This window comes from Cnephaeus nilssonii (assembly GCF_951640355.1).
Source record: "Cnephaeus nilssonii genome assembly, chromosome: 8".
Classification (NCBI taxonomy): domain Eukaryota; kingdom Metazoa; phylum Chordata; class Mammalia; order Chiroptera; family Vespertilionidae; genus Cnephaeus; species Cnephaeus nilssonii.
Genome location: NC_137079.1, coordinates 16,082,863 through 16,107,987, shown reverse-complemented (window position 1 = coordinate 16,107,987; position 25,125 = coordinate 16,082,863). Strand labels below are relative to the sequence as shown.

General features: G+C 43.9%; 1 protein-coding gene across 2 annotated transcripts in view; it reads left to right on the top strand.

The window, feature by feature from the left end:
* MFHAS1 (multifunctional ROCO family signaling regulator 1) overlaps window positions 1–5,064 on the top strand; it is a 65,612-nt gene extending 60,548 nt beyond the window's left edge. For both annotated transcript variants that reach the window (XR_013813883.1, XM_079779168.1), the window contains one exon: window positions 2,213–5,064. Coding sequence is in view for 1 of the 2 variants with exons in the window: in XM_079779168.1 (XP_079635294.1) it covers window positions 2,213–2,246 (34 nt within the window). In the remaining variant the exon portion in view is untranslated. The remainder of the gene's footprint in view (window positions 1–2,212) is intronic.
* The last annotated feature ends 20,061 nt before the right edge of the window (window positions 5,065–25,125 follow it).

Sequence of the window (25,125 nt, the reverse complement as noted above, 5' to 3'; positions counted from 1 at the left end):
TTTCTCTTCGGCCCACGCTATTCTCTAGATCCACCTGTCTTTGCCAAGATTTCTGTGATTAAGTCTCAGCTCAAGTGTGAGCCCCTGTTCCTTCTCTCCCGATTAAAAAGCTTGGAATGGCTTCCTAGTGATTATAGTCTCAGGTTCAGATCCTGGGCATGACTCACAATCAGACATGTGTGATACCCTCTCACTGTGGGAGGGGTCAGCCATTCTGCGTCTCTGGCTGGGTCTCAGTCCTCAGCTGGCTGCCTCCCCCCCCCCCCCGCCCCGGATCCCTCCCACCCAATGAAGGCCCATTATTCCTAAGTCCAAGGCCATGTGTCACCTCTGAGAAGCCATCAGCCCTTCTGATGAGCTCACAGTAGCGTGGCTATTTTTTACCTCTGACTTTTTCGTCACATCTTGTTCATCATTCATTCAGCAGATCTTTGTTGAGTGTTTAACCTCTGCTAGGCATTGTGCCAGGTGTTGATGCAGAAATAACTGAGTTAGACTCTGCCCTCAAGAATCTAATAGCCTCCTTGGGGAGAATGAGAACCAAAGCTACAACCAGGCAGTCTTGTGAGTAATTATAACCAAAATGTGATACCTGCTGACCGGTGTACCAGCAAAGTCCTCTAGGCACAGGGAAGAAAGAGCACCACCAGCCAGAGCTGGGAGAAGTTCTAGGAACTTGAATGGGTCTTGATTGATGGGTGAGGACAAGCTAACTGAGATGGGGAAGCGGTGACTCGATGTATTTTTTCTCTATAAGAGCCTGAACATGAAGAGTGGTATTCACGTGGGGCAATGTTCACACCGCTTTTCCTTTTACTCCCTTCCACACTGGAGTATTCCCTGTAGGTGCCCCCGATTAGGGATTCTTGTGTTTCTCAATCTCACGTGTGGCTCAGGGGAGCCGATAGCCAGACACAGCTGTGGGCATTTCCGCAGGTTCTTGGATTCTGTGAACAAAACATTTACGTAGCACTTCTCTCGCACAAACCCACATCTTCCAGCGCCAAAGTTAACTTCGTGGTTGAAACGTGTGTTTTCACGAGGCCATCCTCTTTGCAGCGAGATGTATTGTATTATTACTTGAATTCCAGGCGGTCTTCCAATCTTTCTCTACTGCGAAGTTACCGTATTAATAGGCCTTCAGAGGGTCCTCGTGGCTGAGTGCCATAGAAACCGGAGACTGTCCTGAATATTCTAACCCGTCCAGCACGGGTTGGGGTCAGGTAACTCCTCAGAAGGCCTGGCTCTGCCCTCTCTGGTGTGGATGCTCAGGGAAGTTACCTAACCACTTGGAGCCTTGGTTTGCTTCTTGGTAAAATGCAGGGGAAACTGGTGCTTACCTGGTAGGATGAACTGAGCTGATGATTCATGAAATAATGCTCTCCAGTGAACAGTGCTATTCTCCGCGTGTAGTGTGTTGTTAGTAAATGGAAGGTGTCTTATTTTTGGTGACATTATTATTAATATTATGTTCAGCAGATTCTTGTATGGGCTGGAGAGGTGTCTTAGGAAGATACTGAATTATCAGTTTCCTTAAAATCAAGTAGCCTTAGGAGAGCTGGAGGGTGGAGGGTAAGGGAGGGGAGTCCTAACCCCTGTATGTATGTGCATGTTTTTTTAAACGTTGCTAAAGCAATTCTTAAAACATCACAGCTTGCCTTTGTAGGAAAGCTGAAATAAGGAATGGGGACATTTGCCATTTTTTCCTCTTTTGTCTGAATTGAAGGTCACTTCATTTAACCGAAGACACAGCAGTTTCTTCATTTTTTATTCACCCAACTCCTGAGTGTAGTTCAACAGCCTCGTTTACAACACTTTAAGTAAAATCCTTCTTACTCTTTAGTATATATCCCTACTCCTGGAGGGTTATTTAGCATGTGTCCGTGTGAGTTCCTGGTCAGGGGGCAGTGATGTGTTTAGAGTTCGGGGTTCTTAATCACAAATCCAGGGAACTGTGCGATTGCAGTAGAGGAAGTGCTTCTGTGTCATTGGTCTAGTCTCTGTCTGAGCCTCATTTCACAGAAATGTTCGACAGGTGTCTCGTGAAAGGACTCTTTCCTTGGTAGGAACATTACTAGGCAACTATAAGGCGCTCTAGAAATAGAAATGAAATCTGTGCAAAGCAGATTTAGAGTCTCGCTCGCTGTGTTTATAGTTGAGAACACCATTGCCTTTTGTCATTTCTGTGCTTTCTTCTCATCCACCCACGTAGGAAGAACGTTGGCGAAAAGCACAGAAACCAGTGACCTTTATGGCTGTGGAATTTCCGTGAAGAGACTCACCTGGACCATGTTTCGTACCTGGTAACCCTCCACACTCCCAGTGTGTCGTGAACTTGAGTGCATGGCTCAGGGTGCTCTCAGAGGAGGGAGCACGCTGGCCTGCCGACAAGCTGGGGAGGGGCGGGGGGAGGTCGGGAGAGAGAATATGGAAATATGGAGCAAGTGTTTTACAACCTGAACCTCAGAACTGTGATCCTCCAAGGAGAGCGCTACTTGAAGAAAAGAAAAGACAAAAAAAAAGTCGAATGGCTTCTCAGGGATTTTGTTTTCTGTGCACATATAAGCCATAGTTCCAGCGCAGGTGGCAGTATTTAGAGCACTCAGATTTCAGTTCTGTTCAATGTGAACGAGGGCGCGCCTGACCATCCATTGCTGTTCTGTAACGAGTGTAAAATATGTACATGTTTATCTTTATTTTTATAATATGCAAATACATTTAAATTTATACAGTTGGAAGCTTCTAGCATTAGTTAACACTGGGTGCAATATTCGCATGAGAACTGTGCCAAGATGGGGCTGACTTCTTATTTTAGCATAAGACCTTTCTGGTCATTCTTTATTCTGTAATCCTTTGCAGATTTAAAAAAAAAAAAAAAGATACCTGTTTGCCATGGGTTAAGGGTTGGTTCGTAGAGGTTGCCAATCGTCTGCCAGGTGCACGCAGGCACTGACTCCTCTCCTTCTGACGAAAGGTCCTGCCTGCGAGCCGCCACGTGTCACCACTGCCGAGCACAGTGTTCCTCGCTGACCACATGTGGTCACTGGTGATTCACCGATGGAGGTCTGGGATCAGGGTTCTTTAGCAGAGGAGGCGGAAGCGTTAGCGAGTCCATTGAAAACCTGAGTCTTTCTTTAAAAAATGAAAAAAAAAAATTTTTTTTTAAATTGATTTCAGAGAGGAAGGGAGAGAGAGAGAAACAACAATGATGCAACAGAATCATTGATCTGCCTCCTGCATGCCCCCTACTAGGGAGGAAGCCCACAACCCGGGCATGTGCCCTGCTCGGGAATAGACCCATGACCTCCTGGCTCATGGGTTGACGCTCAGCCACTGGGCCACACTGGCAGGGCCTGAGTCTTTCAATAGCTTAAGATAATCAAGAGTCAGTTCTGAAACACGCAGAGAACTCTCAGAATGAGAGCGCTTTTTTCTAAAACAGTTTGTGAGACTGAGCAGAGCACTTGGCAAGCCTCCACACCTGGCTGTCAGGCCTTGGGAGAGTCAATGGCCTAATTGGAGAGCATAATCCCCCATTGGTTACTTATAAATACAGAGCCTCTGATTGGCCGGTCTTCTGCCAAGAACTAGTAAAACTTGTTTTAAAATCTCCAGGAAGCAAAACTTAAAAAAGCAAACCAAACAAATTGCTTTCCCTTCGATTCCTAATTAGGGCCAAGCAGCATCTGCTGCAGTAGTAACACCTTCCTGTCTGAGGGATGTGAGGGACCATTTACATCTGCCTCCTCTGCATGTTGATCGAAAATGTGTAAGACTGTTCTCACCAGTGCGAGGCAGGAAAAGGGAGTCAGCTGGTCGTATTCCTTCATAAAGTATTAACTCGTGGAATGCCACAGTCCACCAAGTCTCAACAGGCAAGCGGCTGCATCACAGAAAAATCGCAAATCAATTTTTGTAGACGATTTTGTGCCCCAGGAGTTAACTTTACCAACTCCAGAATCTCCAGTTAAACAAGGGTGATTTCTTAGGATCAGAAAACCACGTGGAATCAGACTGTTTCTCCGTTTTTAAATACTTGAATATGACACCTCAAAATTGAGATTTTGCTCTCTTTAGAACAGTCACAAAATTAGTCTGGTTGAGCCTTTTGTCACAGTTCTCGTGTGTGTGCATGGGCGTGTGTGTGTGTGAAAGTGTCAACTGAATGCTAATGTTTAATTGCTTTATGGACCATTGAATCGTAAAAGTTTTCAATTGGCACGAGACAGTTCAATTGAAACTGTCAAATTCCTGGATTTTGACCCGTCTTTTGTAAAAACTCTTAAGTGTGTGACTTTGAGCTAATTCTCCAGGGGACCATATTAAATGAAAAAGAAAAAAAATGCCCCTTTGGGTGACATACCCTGCAAAGTGTGTGCTGTTATTATGAACATAAATGCCCACGTTCTTAATATCTATTTTTTCAACAAGTGATGTTTTGTGCTGTCATCCGAACCCTAGAGAAGCAGAGTAAGAAGAAATCTTGAGGTCACATGTGTTTAAGTAAAAAGACCACGCACTCGAGGGTCATGTGACCGAAAGCAGCTCCAGAAAAGCTTGAGACCTTGCCTCAGGGTGGGGGAGGGGTGAAGATCCAGAAATCACTCTGCTCTCCGGGAATTGTCACCATCTGTGCTGGAAGCCCTTTCCTCTGGCAGCAGCTGGGAAGACTCAGCCAGCTGCGGCGACAGGCAGGTCACTAAGCACACGGGGAGTCTTCCCGCCAAGCAGTCCCTGGCCCCCCAAAGAAACACCCTCCACGTTGGTTATGGTTTCTATCCCTGCAACTCACGGTATCAGAACCACTTCCTGGAATTGTAATGTGCTGCCAGGATTAATGTTCTTCCCCTTCCAAGAAAAAAATGACAGTGCTCGTACTTGACACGTGTGTGATGGACTCCCATGACTGAAAAACATGGAAAGGGCTTGGTGTCATTCCTGATGGGTGATGGGATGTGTGTTATTTTTCATGCCACAGTTTGTGAATTGTAATTGCGGTTTCCTATTTAATTGTCGTAACCGGACAGAAATTTAAAAAAATTTCAATAAAAATATAAATGTTTAAGCAACTATATTTCCAGAGTTTAGTTATTTCTATGGGTGTGTTTTTTAAATTTGTTTTTAGTTTTGATTTTACCATTTAAGAAATAATTTTTAGCCGAAACCGGTTTGGCTCAGTGGATAGAGCGTCGGCCTGTGGACTCAAGGGTCCCAGGTTCGATTCCGGTCAAGGGCATGTACCTTGGTTGCGGGCACATCCCCAGTAGGGGGTGTGCAAGAGGCAGCTGATCGATGTTTCTCTCTCATCGATGTTTCTAACTCTCTATCCCTCTCTCTTCCTCTCTGTAAAAAATCAATAAAATACATTAAAAAAAAAAAAGAAATAACTTTTATACTTTTAGGTAAGTCACTTTGGAGCTATGGGAGATGGGCAGTGGCAGCTCTGTTTGGGGATTGAGTCCCAAAGAAAAAGACTGTTTAAACTCTGCCCTCTGGCCAGGCCAGTGTGGCGCAGTGGTTGAGCACCGACCCAGGAACCAAGAGGTCTCTGGTTCGATCCAGGTCAGGGCATATGCTCAGGCACAATCTACAGTGGGGGTGTGTGCAGGAGGCAGCTGATTGATGATGTTTCTATCGCTGTATCCCTCTCCCTTCCTGTCTCTAAAGATCAATAAAAAACATATTTAAAACAACAACAAAACCCCCCACTCTGTCCTCTGTTTTTAGGCTGGAGATTCAACTCTTGCATATCGGCTCTGGTCTCTTAAATCAGATCCTTTTCCAGTGATCTGCTCTACTCCTGAGTCGGAGCTAATGAATGTGTGATAAGCTTGCAAGTTCCCTCTCCCTGGGCTCTTAGCAGCCTGCCACCACCTTGTAACTATCGGGGAGGGAGGGTGCATATTTCAGGCTGGGACCAGGTAGGAGCACCAGAGGCCCTATTCTCCCTGTTTGTTCGAAAGGACAGTTGAGAAGCTAAGGAAAGAAAAAGAATGAGGCTGCTTCCTGTAGAAGCCACCGCCTCTAAAGAAGGACCAAGGCAGGGAAGCCCCAACCTGGGGGTACAGGGAAGAAGGGGCCCCCTCAGCCGGGAGGCTTCACGTGAGACCCCTGAGAAGGTAGGTGGAGCGACCGGGAGCCCTGAATCCAAACGTACCTCTGCCAATGGAAAAGGTGAAACCATGAGGCTGGCAGAATTTTCAAAAGAGCAGCATGGACGGTTTTGCTCTGACAAGCTGGTCCAGGTGAGTGAGGCCCCGTGCTCAGCCCTCTGTCCCTCCTGGTGAACAGGGCAGGAGAGAAGTCATCGCTGTGGGCGTGGTTTTTCTTTACCAAGGACCTCAAGTTCTTCAAACATGGCCAGCACGTGTCCGTGGTGACAATAAGAAGTTCCTGATTTATCGCATTGATCACTCCCTCCCAAGTCTATTTCTCCTACTTAATTGTGAGCTTTTTGAAATAGATCCCAGATTTGCTTTGAGTACCACAGGTGGTTGCTCAGGTGCTGAATTCAAAAGCCCAGGTTTGCCTTTGACTGTGTCTGCTTGTGTCACCCACTAGTCCTGGGCGCCACAAGGGACATCCCCTGGTAGAACCTGCTGCTGCTGCAGGGAGGGGACCTGGAAGAGGTTCTAGAAAGCAGGTGACCCTTTGAAGTTACCTGGGTTTGATGACATGGAAAATTCACCTGGTAACACCCTGTTTGAATCTTTATGCACAAGAAATACCTTCTTCATCTTGATATACAAGAAAGATTTTTGAATGAAATTAATTTCATTCTAAACACTGTTTCCCCAACTGCTCCATGAAACATCCATGTCTCATGAGATATTTGTTCTTCTGCAAAAGAGTTCTGAGATCAAGTAAATTTGAGAAATGCTGCATTAAACAAAGCTTAAGAGTTATTGCTGCAAGACTCAGAAGCTTTTAGATGCCGATTTAAATGGTGAGTGTCCAAAGGGGATAGAATGCAGCGTTTTCACATGTATCTGAGTGTGGAAGGAAGCCTTTCCCAAGAGTTGTCTGTGGACATCCTCTGAGACCAGCATTCCCACATTGCAACCCGAGAGGTTTGCACTAACAACATCACAAAGAACATTAAATGTGAATGGCTTAAACAGCTCAATTAAAAGACAGATTTTTGTGATTGGACTAAAAATTTATGTTTTCTACTGGACACAGATTTTAATTTAAAAATATAGGTTGGGCAAAGATATGCCAGGCCAATAAAAACACAAAAACAAAACAAAAAACAACAAATGCCATAATGGAGCTGGACTGACTGCAATAATATTAGATAAAAATAGACATTAAGATTAAAAAAAATGAGGGGTAAAGAGGGATATTTCATTATGAAAAGAGGTCAATCGGTCAGGGAGGAAAGGAAACTTAGGACATGCACAAAAACATAAAGATTCAACAGTACAGTGCTAAATCACCAATGGGTCAAAGAAGAAACCAAAAGGGTGATTAGAAAATATGAGGGAAATAAAATAAAGACTTCAGTAAGATACCACTTAACTACTGTGATGGCGATTGTAACAAAGATAGACAATGTAAGTGTTGACTAGGATGTGGAGAAATTGGGACTCTTGTACATTGCTGCTAAAATGATCAAGATACTTTGGCAAACAGTTTGACAGTTCTTCAAAATGTTAAACATTCTATTCCTCCACTTTCAGTCTATACCCAAAAGAAATAAAGGCATGTGTCTATCAAAAAAGTCTTGTCAATAAATGTTTGTGGCAGTACAATTCATAATGGCCAAAAAATGGAAACAACCCAGATATGCATCTACTGATGAAGGGAGAACTAAAATGTTGGTATGTTCATACAATGGAATACTATCTGGCAATAAAAAGAAATGAAGTAGTGATACATGCGACCACTTGGAGAAACCTTAGAAACATTATTCTAGGTAAAAGAAACCAGTCACAGAAGATCACATAGTGTATGATTTCATTTCTATAAAATATCCAGAATAGGCAAATATATAGTGGTTGCTCTGGAAGGGGAGGGGTTGGCAATGACTGCTAAGGGGTGCAGGGTTTCTTTTAGGGGAGTGTATTAGGATTCTCCAGAGAGAGAACCAATAGCATACATTGGGAACAGATTTATTATAGGAAATTGGCTCATTGATTAGGGAGCCTAGCAAGTCCAGTCTCTGCAGAGCTGATGTCCTGTTTGGCAGGAGAATTCTGACTTTCGGCGGGAAGGTCAGCCTTTTGTTCTGTTCATGCCTTCAACTGGTTGGGTGAGGCCCACTCATCTGATGGAGGTCAGTCTGTAGTTATGAAAGCTGAGGGCACGTGTTTCTCTGAGAAAGCCTCGGAGGACAAAGATAGAGCCAAGTTGAGAATGGAATGATGAGTCTTTCAAATGAAGACACAAAATTGAAATAAAGGAAAATATTTGGATGCAGTGAGTTGTTAGGCTGCTTGCCAATGGCATGGTAGAGTCTGAGACCATGAAAGGATATAGAGCCAGCGGCCTATCCCGGATAAAAGCCTTTCACAACATGTGCCTCCTGCATATAGGTCAATTCCTTGGTCAATTGGCATAAATCTAAACTCCATTCCCTCTAGAGGTGTACTTGAGAGTATCAGTGCAACCACACCCAAGTGTAATGGTAACACCTTGCCCACAGCTCCCAATGCCCCTCTGCCAGTTCTACAATGCTGGCTAAACTAGGCATGGGCATTTGGTGGCCTGGTATGCAAAAACTGTCCAGACAAATAAGTTTCCCTCTCCTAGAATAGAAACCAACCAACAGCAGAAGAAGGAAGAATGCCGTGATATGGAGAGAGGGGTCAGAGTGGCCATTAGGGCCACTTCCAGACCAAAGTAAAGATGGAGTAAAGACCTGGCTGAAGCCCAGGAAGCTGGCAGAAGAGAATAGAACTCAACAATGAGGCCAAAGGCCACACCCCTGTGAGTGGGTCTGGAGACAATCGGGGGTCCCTAGAGTTGCCTCCATTGCCTCACCCAGACCAAATGGCACTTCTGCCATTCTGGCTCAGAGTTGAAGTTATTTATATCTTATCTTCAGGAGCTTGAACTCTTTGGGAACACCTTCCATGTTCCATCCTATAGTGTGTATTGGTTCCACTGAACTACATTCAACCTCTGAGGAGCCAGAGAGGGAGAAAGGAGGAGGACATTCACCCTTTCCCCTAATTCCCAGCTTCCGCATCTAAGCATATGGGCATGAGCCCCTCATTATCACCCTGGCTCCTAGAGCAAAATTGAAATGATGGCATATATCTAAAGACTTTGTTTGGTCCAGCTGCCTTCTTACAAATCCAAAACATCACTAGTCGATGGACAAGCTAGTTATTTTTTTTTTTTTTTCAGACTTGGCATATGTCAGTGTCATCCAGCGAGGAAGAAGGCATCATGAAATACTTCCACGTGCTTTGAACTGGCAAAACTGTGTTTATGCCATTACATGGAAACCAGCTAGTGGCATGCTATTGATGAGGTTTAATGATGCTGAGGTCAGGAAATTACAGCTCTCTGGTTACATGTTTCACTGCAGACTGGTTTGCATGTCATCGGAAAAGAATCTTGATTTGGAGCTATTCCTTCGTGAATAAGGACGGAGCCTGTATATAAATAAGGGGCTGGAATTCTTAAATGAATGTTATTTCCTCCTAAGAGATGCAAATGAAGACAAGTGGATGGCTGTCAGTAGCCGGGCTGCATCAGAAAATTCCACTACTTATGTGCAGGTGACGGCAACATAATAAAAAGGGATGTCTTCTCACCTACCCAGGCTTCTCTCTCAACCAGTTCTGCCAAGCACCGTTGGCCTTGCCAAGTCCCCATGGACATGGCCAGAGATACAGCTGATGCAGGACCAGAAGGAGCACTGAGAATGGATAAAGACCCAGGTAGCCTCTAACTAGCCATGGGATCTTGTACATGTGATGGGACTTCTTTGGGCCACAGATTGTTCATCTGTATTCCTAGTGCTTGCTTACGGTCCCCTCCACAGTTTGAACAGAATCTATGTCAGTTCATAAGGCCGTTGTCCCACAGCCACAAAATTACTGCCGCTGGCCTGTCAACATGTGGTCATTTTCCTAATTGCACGGATCCACATACATGTTCTGACCTGGTTCTTCTTGTGGCTAACCCTGTGTCTGTCATGCAGTGGCCTTGAATAGTTGGATCTGGCTGGTGCTGGGGCACTTTTCCTCTTACTCTCGGGAACAGCCTCTAGGACTGCAGTCTCCTTAGCCGCAGAGACCAACAGTTAGTTAATGAAGCGGTTCATGTGATCACCGGCCTTCAAGGCTTTGGTCACAGTGTTCTTTTCAAACGCAAGTGAAAAGAACTCGGTGTTCAAGTTCTGAAGTGGACAGGTTGGAGGAGTGGTACATTTCTATGCAAGGTGCTCCCTTGTAAAAACAAGGACATTCAACACAGCTTAAGGCAAACAGTGAATCTGTTTTCACCCTGGGCCACCTCTGGAACGCTGTTCTTGGAACCCAAGTTTTTAAAACATGGACTGACCGGACTATAATGTGAGGCGTTTCTGAGGCCAAACGCCCCAGATGGAATCCCAAACGGAATTGTGCTCCATTATTAGGACTGTAAAGTGAAGATACTGAGAGGGATCGTGCCAGTAAACCACCTTATTTTTGTCACCTTGTGCCATCTGCCACTAGGACTTCCCCAAATAAGGTGCCTTTTGATGTCCCCTCATTGGCACTCAGGGCCTGAGGCATGGCAGAAGAGTGGGACTCTCGGGGGAGCAGGAATAGGTCTCAAAAGCTGTCAATGTGCCCAAATTTAACCCCACTCTCAGGACTCTATCCCAACATCATAGAGATATGGTCAAAGGTATATGTATATGGATGTTTCTCATAAACATAAAAAGCAACAATGGGAACGTGATGAAGTATGTGATGGGAAATGTCACTAGAATGATGCTTCTGAAGAATGGTTTACAATAATATACAAAAGGCTTTGCTGCAATTTTATGTGAAAGAATAAGGTTATAAGTTTTATATACAATGTATTTTCTTATTTATTCATTTATTTTAAAAATCTATTTTATTGATTTCAGAGAGGAAGGCAGAAGGAGAGAGAGACAGAAACATCAATGATGAGAGAGAAACATCAATGATGAGGTCAGCTGCCTCCTGTACACCCTACACAGGGGACCGAGCCTGCAACCCAGGCATGTGCCCTGAATGGCAATCTAACTGTGACCTCCTGGTTCATAGGTTGATGCTCAACCATTGAGCCACACCGGCTGGGCTATATCTAATGTATTGTCAACACATGTAAGGATGAATGCACGAATGAGAGTGCCACCGAAGGCCCCTCCCCCTCTGCAGAGAGCCCACCAAATACAGGAGAGCTGACACCTCAGGGACAGACTGGGCTCCTGTCACACAGCTCTCTCCAAGGCCTCCTGACAGCAAGTCTCTCCAGAGGACATGACAGGTCCCCATCCTCAAATGCAAACTTCCCACTTCCCTTAAAAAGCTTATATATGAAAAAAAATTCTATGTGGCCAATTAGGAGGAAAAATGAAGGTTTCCCGCATGAATACTTTGCTGAAATGACAGCACCCAGATACCGGCTCTGCTCCAAGAAGACCCGTGGCTGCGACTTCTCAAGATTTGCGGTAAGAAGGCACCTCAGTTTAAAAGTGGTTTCCCTGTTTGGTTCTTAATACTATAAAGCACCTAAAATGCTAACAGAGATTACTTTAGGTTTGGGAGGACGGGTGGTTTCTTTTCCCTCCTCCTTTATACTTCACTCTGCTTTCCAGGTTACCCACAATAAGCTTTACTTTGAAATTATAACTTCACCACAGAAAACCGAGTCCCTTAGGTGATCACTTTCCCCCCTTACCTGAGATTGCTTGGTCTCCCCATTTAGTACAGCCATGCCTTGCTCCCTGCAGACACACTGCATATGAGAAAAAGCCACAGAATTCACTTCTGTTGTTCACGGTTGCAAATGCCACTGGTAGTAGCAGCACCGTTTAGCCCCTGCAGAGACTTCCAAACGTGGGCATGGGAGGAAGCAAAGCACCAGTATCCACAAGGCTGCACATGCTAACAAAGCTGACCGTGTGCCTCTGCTGTGGAGGCAGTGACCCTGTTTGTGACTATATTTCATAAATGCATAATGCAATCAGGGGTTTATCCAAGCCTGTGATCATAACATGTTAGAAAGGGCTCCTGTATTATTAAAACAGTAAGGCCACTGACCTGATGCTTTCTGGATAAAGGTCAAAAAGATGACTGCAGTGTTCCCTGGGTAGAAGTTCAACTGCTTTTAGACTAAAAGCCAAGCAAATGACATGAGCTTCATTGTCTTTTGTTTACTGGGTGGGGGGTTTAAATGTATCAGGAGAACTAACTCTTTGAAAAGTTCCTTAGAGTACATAATTTTGCAGTAGCTCATTTACTTTCTAATTCATATTTTATATAAATTGGGAATTTTGCATATTAGGTGCAAAATTAGGGGTTATATCTGCAATCTATATATATAAAAGGCTAAGCGACCATTACGACCAGTTGACTGAATGACCAGTTGACCGGTCACTAGGATGTGTACTGACCACCAGGGGGCAGATGCTCAATGCAGGAGCTGCCCCCTGGTGGTCAGTGTGCTCCCACAGCCAACCTCCCATGCCTGCCAACCTCCCGTGGTTCCTTTCCCTGGCCGACCCCAATTGACCCTGATCGCCGACTAGGCCGAGAGACCCCACACGTGCACAAATTCGTGCACCAGGCCTATAGTAGTTAATAAGTCTATATAGGTGAGAGTCAGTATGCCAATACATCATTAAAAAAACAAACAAACAAGTGTGTGTGTTTGAGGAATAAATATGAGAATAACATAAAGAAGGGGAAATCTGGAGTCAAATTCGTGTAGCTGAAATTATTTGTAGGTTTATTTGTTAACCTGGTGAATTTTACTACCTATTTGCTTCCTTCTTGCCCTCTCCTCGCCTTGCAGCAGATGCAATTTATCTTCCTCTGTATCTGATGAATGGTCCATCCAGGTACTGGAAAAGAGAGAAAAACAAGATGCTCAGGAATGGCACTGAGAATGCCACCCGTGAGGACTTTTCCCTCAAAGTGCTTCATTTAGGCTCAGACGGATCACAGACATAGCTAATAAAGTCCTTGTTGGTACATTAATCCAGGGCATCGGGGTTTCACATCCTCTTTTCAAAATGCTTATCTTACACGTAAGGACTATTAGCCTGGTGGGATGTGGGCTGATGTCTCCCATGTGTGACGCCATGATGAGATGGAAATCATTATACCCGGTTTGCAGACAGGAAAACCAGGACAATGGAAATGGAAATCCTTACTTTTTATTTTTAAATATATTTTATTGATTTTTTTACAGAGAGGAAGATAGAGGGATAGAGAGTTAGAAACATCGATGAAAGAGAAACATCGATCAGCTGCCTCCTGCACACCCCCCACTGGGGATGTGCCCGCAACCAAGGTACATGCCCTTGACCGGAATCGAATCTGGGACCTTTGAGTCTGCAGGCCGACGCTCTCTCCACTGAGCCAAACCGGTTTCGGCAAATCCTTACTTTTTAATGGTCATTTATTCTTTGGAAATATCACAAAAATGGTCCTGTTATGTTTGTTTTATCACTTGTGAGGTAAAAATGTTAGATATTTTTTCTTAGCATACACCTAAATAAATTCCCAAGGGGAATAAGGAGATTCGATGTAAAAATTGAAATTAAACAAACATTAAGAAAGTAGAGTGAATGTTTACTGGATTTTAAGGAGGTCACCACATCTTGATGATACTCATCTTTTAAATGTTCTGTCCCTCTAAAAATACCATGTACAAAATAAGACGGTAAAAGACACATTTAAAGAAATATTTGCAACATGCAAAACTAAAGAGATGGCATACTATAAAAAGAAATCTTAAAAGCTAATTAAACGTATCAAAATGATCAATGAACCTGGACAGTTCATACAAGAAGAAATACAAGTAGCCAGTACACATGTAAAAATGTTGGGCTGCCTTATTAACAAAGTGCACATTAGAACAATCTTGTGACTGTGCAGACCAAACTAGCAATGAGTGTGGAGAAGTGGTCATACACTTGTACTATGTAGAGTGTAAGATGGCACAGCTGGCCTGCTGGGCAGTTGGCAGTAAGTATTATGAATCTTAAAGGTGCCTGTTCACTTTTTCCTCCAGGTCCACTTGACTTTATATCTTTTTGGTTGTAGAGTTTTATTGAGGTATAATTGGTATACAATGAACTGCTCATATTTAAAGCACACAATTTAATAAGTTAATACACATATACACCCATGAAACTATCATCACAATCACGAGAATGACCCCCCAAAAGGTGCCTTGTGTTTCTTTGTAAGCTACTCAGCTTTCCACCTCCATCCCCAAGTAACCACTGCTGAGCTTTCTATCACTCTAAGTTAATTTTATGTCAATTAAATAGTGCAGCACATCCTATTTTTTTGGTCTCTATTTTTTCACAAAACACGATTATTGTGAGATTTATCCATGTTGTTTCATGTATCTAGTAAGTTTCTGTTTATTGCTGAGTGGTACTCCATGGTATGGGTATACAATCACTTATTTCATTTACTTAGCCATTCACCTGTGTATAGGCAGAAAATTGCCTGCTATCTTTTTCTAGATATTTATTCTAAGAAAATAGAGATTTTTTCAAAGATTTATGCATAAAGATATCATAATAGCATTATATACATTATAAAAATAGTTTTTCATATATCCAATAATAAAGGCAAATCAATTCCATTCAATCCACTTAAAGAAAATGCAGTATTATAAAACCATATTGTTATAGAATTTTTATTAACACAGGAAAGCTTTCATATATAATGTTGCCTTTTAAAAAAAGGATACAAAATTCACTATTTGGATTTTGTAAAAATAAAATCATAGAAGCACTAGAAGAAAACAGGGGTGGATTACATTATAACTTGTATGCCAAGAAAGGTTTTCTAAGAACATACAGAAGCAAAAAATTAAAGAAAGAAAAGATTGATGAAGATGAAAATATCTTTTGCCAAAAAAATAGACAAAATAAAAATATACCTGATAAAACTGGGAGAAAATATTTGCAACATTTATCACAGATAAAAAGATAATGTCCCTGATATATAAAAACTTTTTTAAATTAAAGGGAGGAAGATAAAAACTAGATAGGAAAAAGAGGAAAAGATAGTAATAACTCATAAAAAAAAATCTAAGGATAGCTTAAATGTGAAAAATGGTCAACCACACTATCTCTTACCTACCAGGTTGGTGAAAATGAAAAAGTATGACAACACATTCTACTAGAGAAATAGTGGGAAATGGGCATTCTCATACATTGCTGGTTGGAACTGGTACAACACCTTTGGAGGGAATTTTAGCAGTAAATAATAGCTATGTATCTATTTAAACCTACCTTTTGACCCAGCAACTCCACTTCTGAAGGTGCAACTCCAGCAAAACAAAAATATGTATGTACAAGGTTATTCATTGCAGCATTATTTGTAATTTCAAATTGTTGGAAATAACCTGCGTGCCTATACATAGAGGAGAGGTTGAATAAATGATTGTATATACACACAATGGAGTACTATGCAGCTATGAAAATGAATGAAGGTCTTAGCATAAACTTAAATAGAGTGATTTCTAGGATATACTGTTAAACGAACAAAGCAATGACTTTTACTAGTAAGACTATGTTTATGGTTTACATACTCAAAGGATAAATAAAAGCATTAGTAAATAGAATCACTGAGGATGTGGGATAAAAACTGCAAATATAAATGAGCAGAAACAAATAATCCTAATAGTATTTAAATAAACAACAACCACACAGAAAGGGAGCATAGGGAATCAATCAAGTAATTTCTGAACACAGTAATTTGATTTGACACCCTCAGGCTAAAGGCAAAAACTTGGCAATTATGGTAGTTATTAAGTTTGTTTTTTTCTTAGTGGTATACCATTCTGAAACTACTTTATGGATACTCTCGGAGTGAGTAAATAACAGGATTCAGATTTTTAACTACCAGAGAAGAGAATTTCAAATACACGAAAGGAGAAGGCTAGAATGCACCCTGTGGTGCTTACTGTACTGGAATGCGAAGTATCAGTATAAACATATGGTTTCTAAATGCACAGGTACACAAGTCAATGTGAATCTCAGGACATACACATATATTCCTGGCTGTTTGCTGAGAGAGACTACAAGCAATGATATCCCAGTATCAGTGAACACATTTAGTGCCCAGATATGGGTTTTTAAATACCATGCTCTACAAAAAAAAAGCTAGAATTCCTTGGAGAATTGACTGGTTTGGGGGCTGGAGCAGCTCGCTGTGCAAATAAGCAAGGATGTGCTCAAAGAATGGTGGGACATACCCAAAGGACATAGGAGCCAGATTATGGGAGTTCCACGGACCAAGTCTCAAAATAAAGAGAGAGAGAGAGAGCAATAGATTATAATTCAAACTAAAACGAGAATCCACGAGCAACGCTACTGATATAAGTAAGTGAATAAATAGATGGGGAGGAGGGAGAGCACTTCCTCACTGTGGCTTAAAACCCCAAAATAAATGAACAAGGACCATAATGAACAAAATAAGCTGATGAATAAAATAGAACCCGAGGCATGGAAACATGGAACAGATTGATGAATCTCAGAGGGAAGGGGACAGGGAGAGGCAGGAAGAGATTAACCAAAGATCTAATATGCATGCTAGAGGGCTGCTGCACAAATCGTGCATGGGTGTGGTCCCTCGGCATGGCTGGCGATTGAGGCCTATCGGGGAGCCGGCTGGCTGAGGGGAGGGAGCATGGGAGGTTGGCCGGCTGCTCCCCACCCCCCCCACCGGGGCCAATGTGGGGGCCGACCGGGCAGGGGGAGGGGGCTGCGGGAGGTTGGCCAGCCGTGGGAGGTTGGCTGTGGGAGTGCACTGACCACGAAGGGGCTAGCTCCTGCATTGAGCGTCTGCCCCCCTGGTGTTCAGTGTGTGTCATAGCGACTGGTTGACTGGTTCGTTCTGGTCATTCTGTCCTAACGGTTGCTTAGGCTTTTATATATATATGCAGATGTGCATTACCTATGGACACAGACAATAGGGTGGTGAAGGCCTGGGGCAGGGTGGGAACCAGTGGAGGGAGACAATGGGTGGGGGGAAAGGGTGGCATCTGTAATACTCTCAAAAAGAAAGATTTAAAAGTAAATAAATAGCCTGGCCAGCATGGCTCAGTGGGTTGAGCATTGACCTATGAACCAGGAGGTCATGGTTCAATTCCCAGTCGGAGGTGTGCAGGAGGCAACTGATTGATGATTCTCTCTCATCATTGATGTTCCTCTCTCTCTCTCCCTCCCTCTCCCTTCTTCTCTGAAATCAATAAAAATATATTTTAAAAACAAACAAATATATATAAAAAAACACTCATAGAAACAGAGTAGAATAGTGGGTGCCAGGGGTGGGGGAGTGGGGTGAGGGAATGAGAGATGCTGGTCAAAAGGTACAAGCTTCCCGCCGTAAGGTGAAAGTCCTTGCGATCTAAGGTACAGCATGGCGACTATGATTGACAAGCATCGGAGACGTGCTCACTGTAAGCACACAGGTAACTGGGAGGTGGAGGAGGTGCTAACTTAGCTCATTTGGTAAAGGTCTCACAGTACATGCTTGTATCAAATCGTTCTGTTGTTATACCATGTTATAGGTCAATTATATCTCCATAAAGCTGGGAGGAAATTTTTAAAGTGAAATTCATCTTTATGCTTTTCTATTTTACACATACTCAAGCATGAGCATGTGATTTCCTTCTTCATGTGCATATAGCTAAAATTGTAAAGGCACTGGCAGGGGCCGGGGCCCCGATGGGTTACGATGGCACCTTGTCAGCGTCCGTTGTGCTTGTCGCTCCTGTCCCCAGGCCTGGTCACACCCTGGGCAGTACCGCAGCTGTGGCAGTGCCGAAATAGTCCGGAGAGGGCTCGTGACAGCAAGACAGCTGGAGTCTCAGATGACTCCGACGTGACATCTTTCTCCTCCGAGGCGATGAGGACATCGTATGACAGAAGGAATTCTAAAAATGACAGTGTGCACACTCTGGTGAGGAAACACCCTGCCCTTTTTTGGTGGCATCCGAGTTCCAGAGTGAGGCACTTGCTAAAGTGTCATTGATTTTTCCCCCCTCTTTTTAATAAATGATATATTTTTAAAAAAATGTATTTTTATTGATTTCAGAGAGGCAAGGAGAGGGAGAAAAAGATAGAAACATCAATGATGAGAGAGAATCACCTACCGGCTGCTTCATGTACACCCACACTGGGGATTGAACCCACAACCCGGACATGTGCCCTGACAGGGAATTGAACCCTGACCTCATGGTTCATATGTCGACCACTGATGCTGGCCAGGCAAGTATCATTGATCTTTTTAAAAGCCAATTATTATTTGTTATAGTGTATGGAACATTTTGGGTGCCTTGGAAAAGTACTCTTTTCTCTTTATAGTTATAGCTCTTAAAAATAAAAATTGTTGGCATAAGTGCTAGAGAGCCAATACATACTCGTCGGATGAGCTCATCGAAAAGTGAATCTAAAAGGTGTGAGAAAACTCAGCAGTCTGGGTTTTGAAGTTCGGATTATGCAATGGGTTTGACAGTCTCGTCCAATTCATCCCACAGCTGTCCAGTCTCTGCCAGTTGGAAGCGCCTGCAGGGGCTCGCTGAGCTTGCCGCTGGCCCAGACAGGCTGTGTGCAGGCCAGGCTCCCAGAGGGTCGGCTGTGCTCCAGCAGGCTCCGCAGGGATTTCACAACTCGATGCCAGCAGACATCCTAAGTTCTGTATCCCTCATAACCCAGATCTAACGGACCAAGCTCTTCATATCACAAAACCCAGTCTTTAATTTGGGATTTGTTTATTTAGTCTAGATTCTTCTCATTCCCGTCACTACAAGAGAGAATTCCCTGAATGTATCCTCAAAGAACAGCCACCCAAATGGGGAGGAAACTTCCTAATCCCTCATTTAGAGGAATGAGACATAACGTTTCTATTAACCCCATTTCTGAGCAACCTCTCTGTTTGACTTAGAGAAGGCAAAATATACTTCCAGCATCATTTATGGGTGGACTCTCCTTCTCCTCCCGCTCACTGGTATTTAGTAAATGTTCAACAGCCAGCCTCCAAAGAGCTGATCATTTGTCAGTTTCCATGGCCAGGTTCCTAGTGGCCAATTTTATTTTAATTAAAAAAAAAAGATTGTGCATTTATTTAGTTATTTATTTACTTATTTTGTTGTTGTTAACCCTCACCCGAGGTTATTTTTCCATTGATTTGCGGAGAGAGTGAAAGGGGGAGAGACAGAGAGAGAGGGGAACATCTATGTGAGAGAGACACATTCATTGATTGCCTCCGCATGCACTGCTGTCGCAAACTGAGCCTGCAACAGAGGTACGTGCCCTTGACCAAATCAAACCTGGGACCCTTCAGTTTGCAGGCCGAAGCTCTATCCACTGAGTCAAACCGGCTAGGGCCCAAGTGGCCAATTTTAGATTTCCAACTTGATGTCACTGGACCTGGAGCTGGGAAAAGATGTGCAGTAGAACCCCATTATATAGGATTTCTATCCTATGGATACAGTAGATGTATAAATGCACCCAAGAGCACAGGAAATAAAAAAGTGTAATAAAACAATTAGGTAACAATGAGCTTTGAGTGATTATTATCTTTGTTTTAAATGTAATCTAGTTAATTATAAATTTATATAATGTAATTCTAATTTTAAAAAATTTAATTCCTGAAAACACAGCATTTGGCGCTCAAGGGCCAGTTCTATCAAATAATACATTTCCTGAAAGTACTTTTTAGCGTAAAAGTGGGAGAAGGGTGAAATGGAAGTATGGGTTTACTATCTCAATGGTGTCTGACTTTGAACTCCCCTGCAGACAAATTTCTGGGCTTCCCAAACTCCTATTTCCGAGATGACAGCCAAGGAATGGGTTTGCCATCGACTGCTGAGCGTTTTGCTGTCTGCTGCGCCACCTGGTGGTTGGAATTGGACATAGCTACATTCCCGGCTGCTGTCTTGCTTCAGGGCTCTTCTCAGGTGGGGAGCATTCTTTACTCACTAGCATTTTCAGTTACTAATTGGGGTTCCAATGGGTAAGTCCACTCTTCTGGTTTACAGTCTCCTGTGCCTTTAGGATAAATTCCCAGGCATTGGGCCAAACAGCATTTGCCTAAACAAATTAGCAAAATGTTTGTCCCCTGAGACCCCAACTCCCGAATAGTGGGGAGGTTTCCCAGGCTTGTCTCCTAAATGTTCATCAGGATATCCAATGTCCCCACACGTAGCCACTTAGCTTAATGAATACACAATATCCTATTTCTTAGCTATGCTATCCTTTATTTTTCTCTAATGTTGTAATGTCTAAATTATTATTATCTATACTAATAAAAGGGTAATATACTAATTAGACCGGATAGACCAGACATCTTCCGGACATTCTTCCAGACAAAGCCACAGCGGCTGTGAGGGCCGAGGACCGGCAGCGCGGGAGAGGCGGCGCTGCTGGCCGGTCCAGCGCCACGGCCCCTTTTGCAGAGGCAGCGGGAAAGGGGCTGTACGGTCCCAGTCCCAGTGCTGCCCCTTCCGCAGAGGCAGCCACAGAGGCAGCGGCACGGGCTCGGTCCCAGTGCCACGCCTCCACAGAGGCTGGATGGGGTGCGACCTGCTGTGCCTCAACCTCCCACAGCCTCTTCCTTAGCCGGCCTGGTCCCAGATCACCCCCCACCCACCAGTGGGCAGGGGGCATGGCCAGCGCTAAGAAGCGAGGGCCAAGGGCTGGCAGCCGTGGTGGCTGGCAGTGGCAGCAGCAGTGGGGTGATGGGAGTGGCGCCCTCCCCTGATCGGCCAGGTCACCTTCTGCAGAGGGAGGCCAGACTGCAGCTAGGCCCATGGGGAGCGGGCCTAAGCCATCAGTAGGACATCCCCTGAGGGATCCCGGACTGTGAGAGGGAGCAGGCCAGGCTGAGGGACCCCAACCCCAGTACACAAATTTTCATGCACCAGGACTCTAGTTATATATAAAATGCCACACATCTCAAACTTTAAAAAGTCTTTCTACAAATCTTATTTATTTATTCAAAACCTATTTATTGATATCTATGGATATTTATTGATATCTACAGTGTGAGTCACTGGCCCGGGTAATTTATTTATTTATTTATTTATTTATTTATTTATTTATTTATTTATTTTAAAAATATATTTAATTGATTTTTTACAGAGAGGAAGGGAGAGGGATAGAGTTAGAAACATCGATGGGAGAGAAACATCGATCAGCTGCCTCCTGCACACCCCCTACTGGGGATGTGCCCGCAACCAAGGTACATGCCCTTGACCGGAATTGAACCTGGGACCCTTCAGTCCGCAGGCCGACGCTCTATCCACTGAGCCAAACCGGTTTCGGCTGGCCTGTGTAATTTAAAGGGTCCCAAAATGAATCATGATTAGACACTGACCTCGAGTTTGTGATTTATAAGGGAGTCAGTGCTCTGTGGAGAGAAGCTATGCTTTATTTCACCTCCACAAGGACCCTGTGAGACGGGCAAGGCAGGTGTTACTTCATAGTTTATGGCACTTGCCTGAGGCCACGCAGAACATGCCTTTAGCCTCACGCTTGATTGATAGTTTGGCTGGGTCTTGATTTCTGGTGAAATGTCACGTTCACTCAGAATTTTAAAGGTATTGTTTCATTGTTTTTCTTGTGTCCAGGGTCCCCATTTAAGAAGTTCGACACCATTTGGGTTCTTGGTTGTTGTTTTTGTATTATCTGTGTCCTGATTCTTCTGGAAAACTTAGATTTTCTTTGAATCTATGGTTCTGAAGTTTACGGGGGATGTGTCGTGTCGTGAGTCTTCGTTGTCATAGGCGCTCAGTGGGTCCAGAGTCTGGAGGACTGTGTCTTTAGTTTGGGGGAGTTTGCTTCTGTGGGCTGTTGGTCATTTTCTTTGCACTCATTTGTACATTCTCCTTTTGGGAATTCTGACTATTTTGCTGTTGCACGTCCTGCAGTGATCTTCTCCTGTATTTGTCTTTCACCTCCTGTTATCTTTGAAAACATCTGGGAGATTGTTCTCCAACACTTCACTGATTTTTAAAAAACATTGGCTGTCAGATTGTTCAGTTCTAAAGCTCTTCTTGTTCTTTGTTCTTTAAAATACTTTACTGTCCTGGTTTCAGGATGCCATGGTCGCTTAGTTCTCCGACCACATTCATTGCCTTTTGTACTCCTCCCTGCATAGTCTCCGTGTCTTCTGACTTCTGGCTTCCATGTGTTTGATTTGATCTCCTTTGTTTTACTTTTATTTCAGATCGACTCCTCCAATATCTGGCAAGGTGAGCCTGACAAAGAGTGAGTGAGGCATCTTTCTGAGCTGATGGTAAGTCATGTGTCTTGTGAGGCTAGTATTGGGTGGGCTCTACTGAAGCATGATTGGAAGGGATCCCTCTGCTTTATTGGGCGACTTCTTAATGTTCACATTCCCCCAGACAAGGAAGCACGTCTCCCATTTCCTGCCAGAGGGCGCAAGTCTGGCTGCAGCTGCACAGAGCTGGGTAGACGAAGGAGCTGAGTGGGAGGAGTTTTATGGTTTAATATATAGACTTTTACTTACATTTATTTTATTATTATTATTTTTAATTGATTTTAGAGAGTGGGAGAGGGAGAGAGAGAGAAACATCAATGATGAGAGATTCTCATCAATAGGCTGCCTCCTGCATGTCCCTACTGAGGATAGATCCCAAAACCCATGCATGTCCCCTGACCAGGAATTGAACCATGACCTCCTGGTTCATGGGTTGACACTCAACCACTGAGCAACACTGGCTGGGCAGCTTACTTTTATATTTTGATTTGGCATCTCATTCTACCCATGGGGGGATCTTGATAATCATCTCTAAAGAAACATGTGGTGTTCTGCGGGTTCTTGGTGACTTATTCAGAGACCAGTCTAAGCTTGTGTGCACCACGCCCCGTATTCCCTGGACCCCAGTGCCGGGAAGCATCAGAGGGAGACTGCTGCTTGGGGGGCCTCACACGAGGGAGCTCATTTAATATCTATACTCGGAGCCACTTAAATTTAGTCATGATATAAAGTAAGGAAAAATCAATAAAGGGCACTGCTCGTCAGTATAAACTGTCAACCGCAATTATTTACACCTGATGAAATAGAAAGTTGCATGTGAAAAAAAGAGACAACTTTGTTTATAAATCTTTCTTGGTGACATGATATCAAGAATTGACCAAATAAAACGAGCCCAGCACCCGCAGGTATTGAAATGGACGTCTGAAATGATGATGCCACCACTTCTGGCTCAGTTACTGAAAAGTATAGGTTCATAGGGCTGCCGTGGATCCGAGCCCAGCGGTCTCATGCCTTCTCTTAGTTGAGTTTCTTTACACTAAAGCTCAGGGTGGTAAACTAATTGGACTGTTCTCCCCAGTTGAACCTTATAGACATTTCACAGCACAGGTTATTTTTTAAGTTGGGTATCTCTGCACCATTTACACTTTTGTGTGTCTAGGATCGGCCTTAGATTATATGGTATGATGAAATAACTTTCTTGAATACTTGCTAAAGCTTACAATTCACTGGACAGACGACAAGGTTTTGCATTCCACAGTGAAAGATAAAGCTTGCAGAGCAAAATTCCTGAGCTCCTCCAACCTCTCCCTTTCCCCTGGCAAAAGCCCCCCAAGAGGCCCCTCGCCGTCTGCCCCCAAAAGCCCATCCTCTGACCGGGTCTGCAATCTGACCCTGGACTTGAGTGAATGGTCCAGAGCCCCCACCCTTAGCTGCTCTGGGGGGTCAGACATGTCTGCAGGACTCATTCCCCTACTGTTTGCCCAGTCACATCTATTTCCTGCTGGTCCCCAACCTGACTTCTTCACTGGAGCCATCTATGTCCTTTTGGCTCACAGTGACTGGGATGAGGCATCTTATATTAGTTGGGGTCCTCTGAGAAGTAGACACTAAATTAGGATTCAATGAGCAAGACTTGCTGGGGGAATGCCATGAAAGATGAAGAGAGTGGGAGTGGACAGGGGATCCCGCAGACCAGATGCAGCCCTGGCTCCCAGGGGGAAGGAAGGGGAGGGAGGGCTGGGGAGGAGGGGCTGGCTTTTGCTAAATGCTTTGTATATATTATCTCAAGTCTTACAACAAAAAGTCTATGATAGTCACAGAGGCTCAGAGAGGTTAAGTGACTCGCCCAATGCCATGCAGCCTGCAGGTTTTGTTTTCTCAAATAAATTTTAAGGATTTCAGGAACAGAGGATCCGATAAATATTTATTCTTTAAATGGGTTTAAATGGGAGCTAAAGAGATATTTAGATATAAGGACACATCTTTGTATCTGCTCCAGCAGACAAAAAACAGAAATGTTCTCTGGCCTGCCTGTGGCCACTCCTAGGCCTTAGATCCAGAAGATCTTTAAGACGAGCATCATCTAACCTAGAGGCTTTGTCCATTGCTTATGCAGAGGCAGGGGTTAAAGCAGGTAGGTTCTGGACACTTTCAGCCAAAAGAGTCCACGGATGCTGAATGCATGAAGGAGAACAACAAACAATAATGATGGGTACACACATAAAGTTTTCCCCCTAAATGTTTACATCTATATATGGGTGTTCCCCCCAAAATATATACACACTTTAAATGCTGATAGCTCAATTTTGAAAATGAATGTTTTTTAATAAACACTGCCTTTATAATTACTCAAAGTGTGTGTATACATTTTTGGGAGACTACACACACACACACACAGACACACAGGGTGGGGTAAAAGTAGGTCTACAGTTGTGAGTACATGAGACATAAAGTTTATTCTTGTATTAGCTATATACTAGAGGCCTGGTGCACGAAATTAGTGCACAGGTAGGGTCCCTAGGCCTGGCCGGCAATCACGGCTGATTGGGGCCTTCTGGCTGCTGGCCAGGGCTTCCCTTTCCTGGCTGCCAGCTGCCGGCCGGGGCCTTCCTTTGTTTCACGCTGTCCCCTGGTGGTCAGTCCACATCATAGCGAGTGATCGAACTCCCGGTCGAAC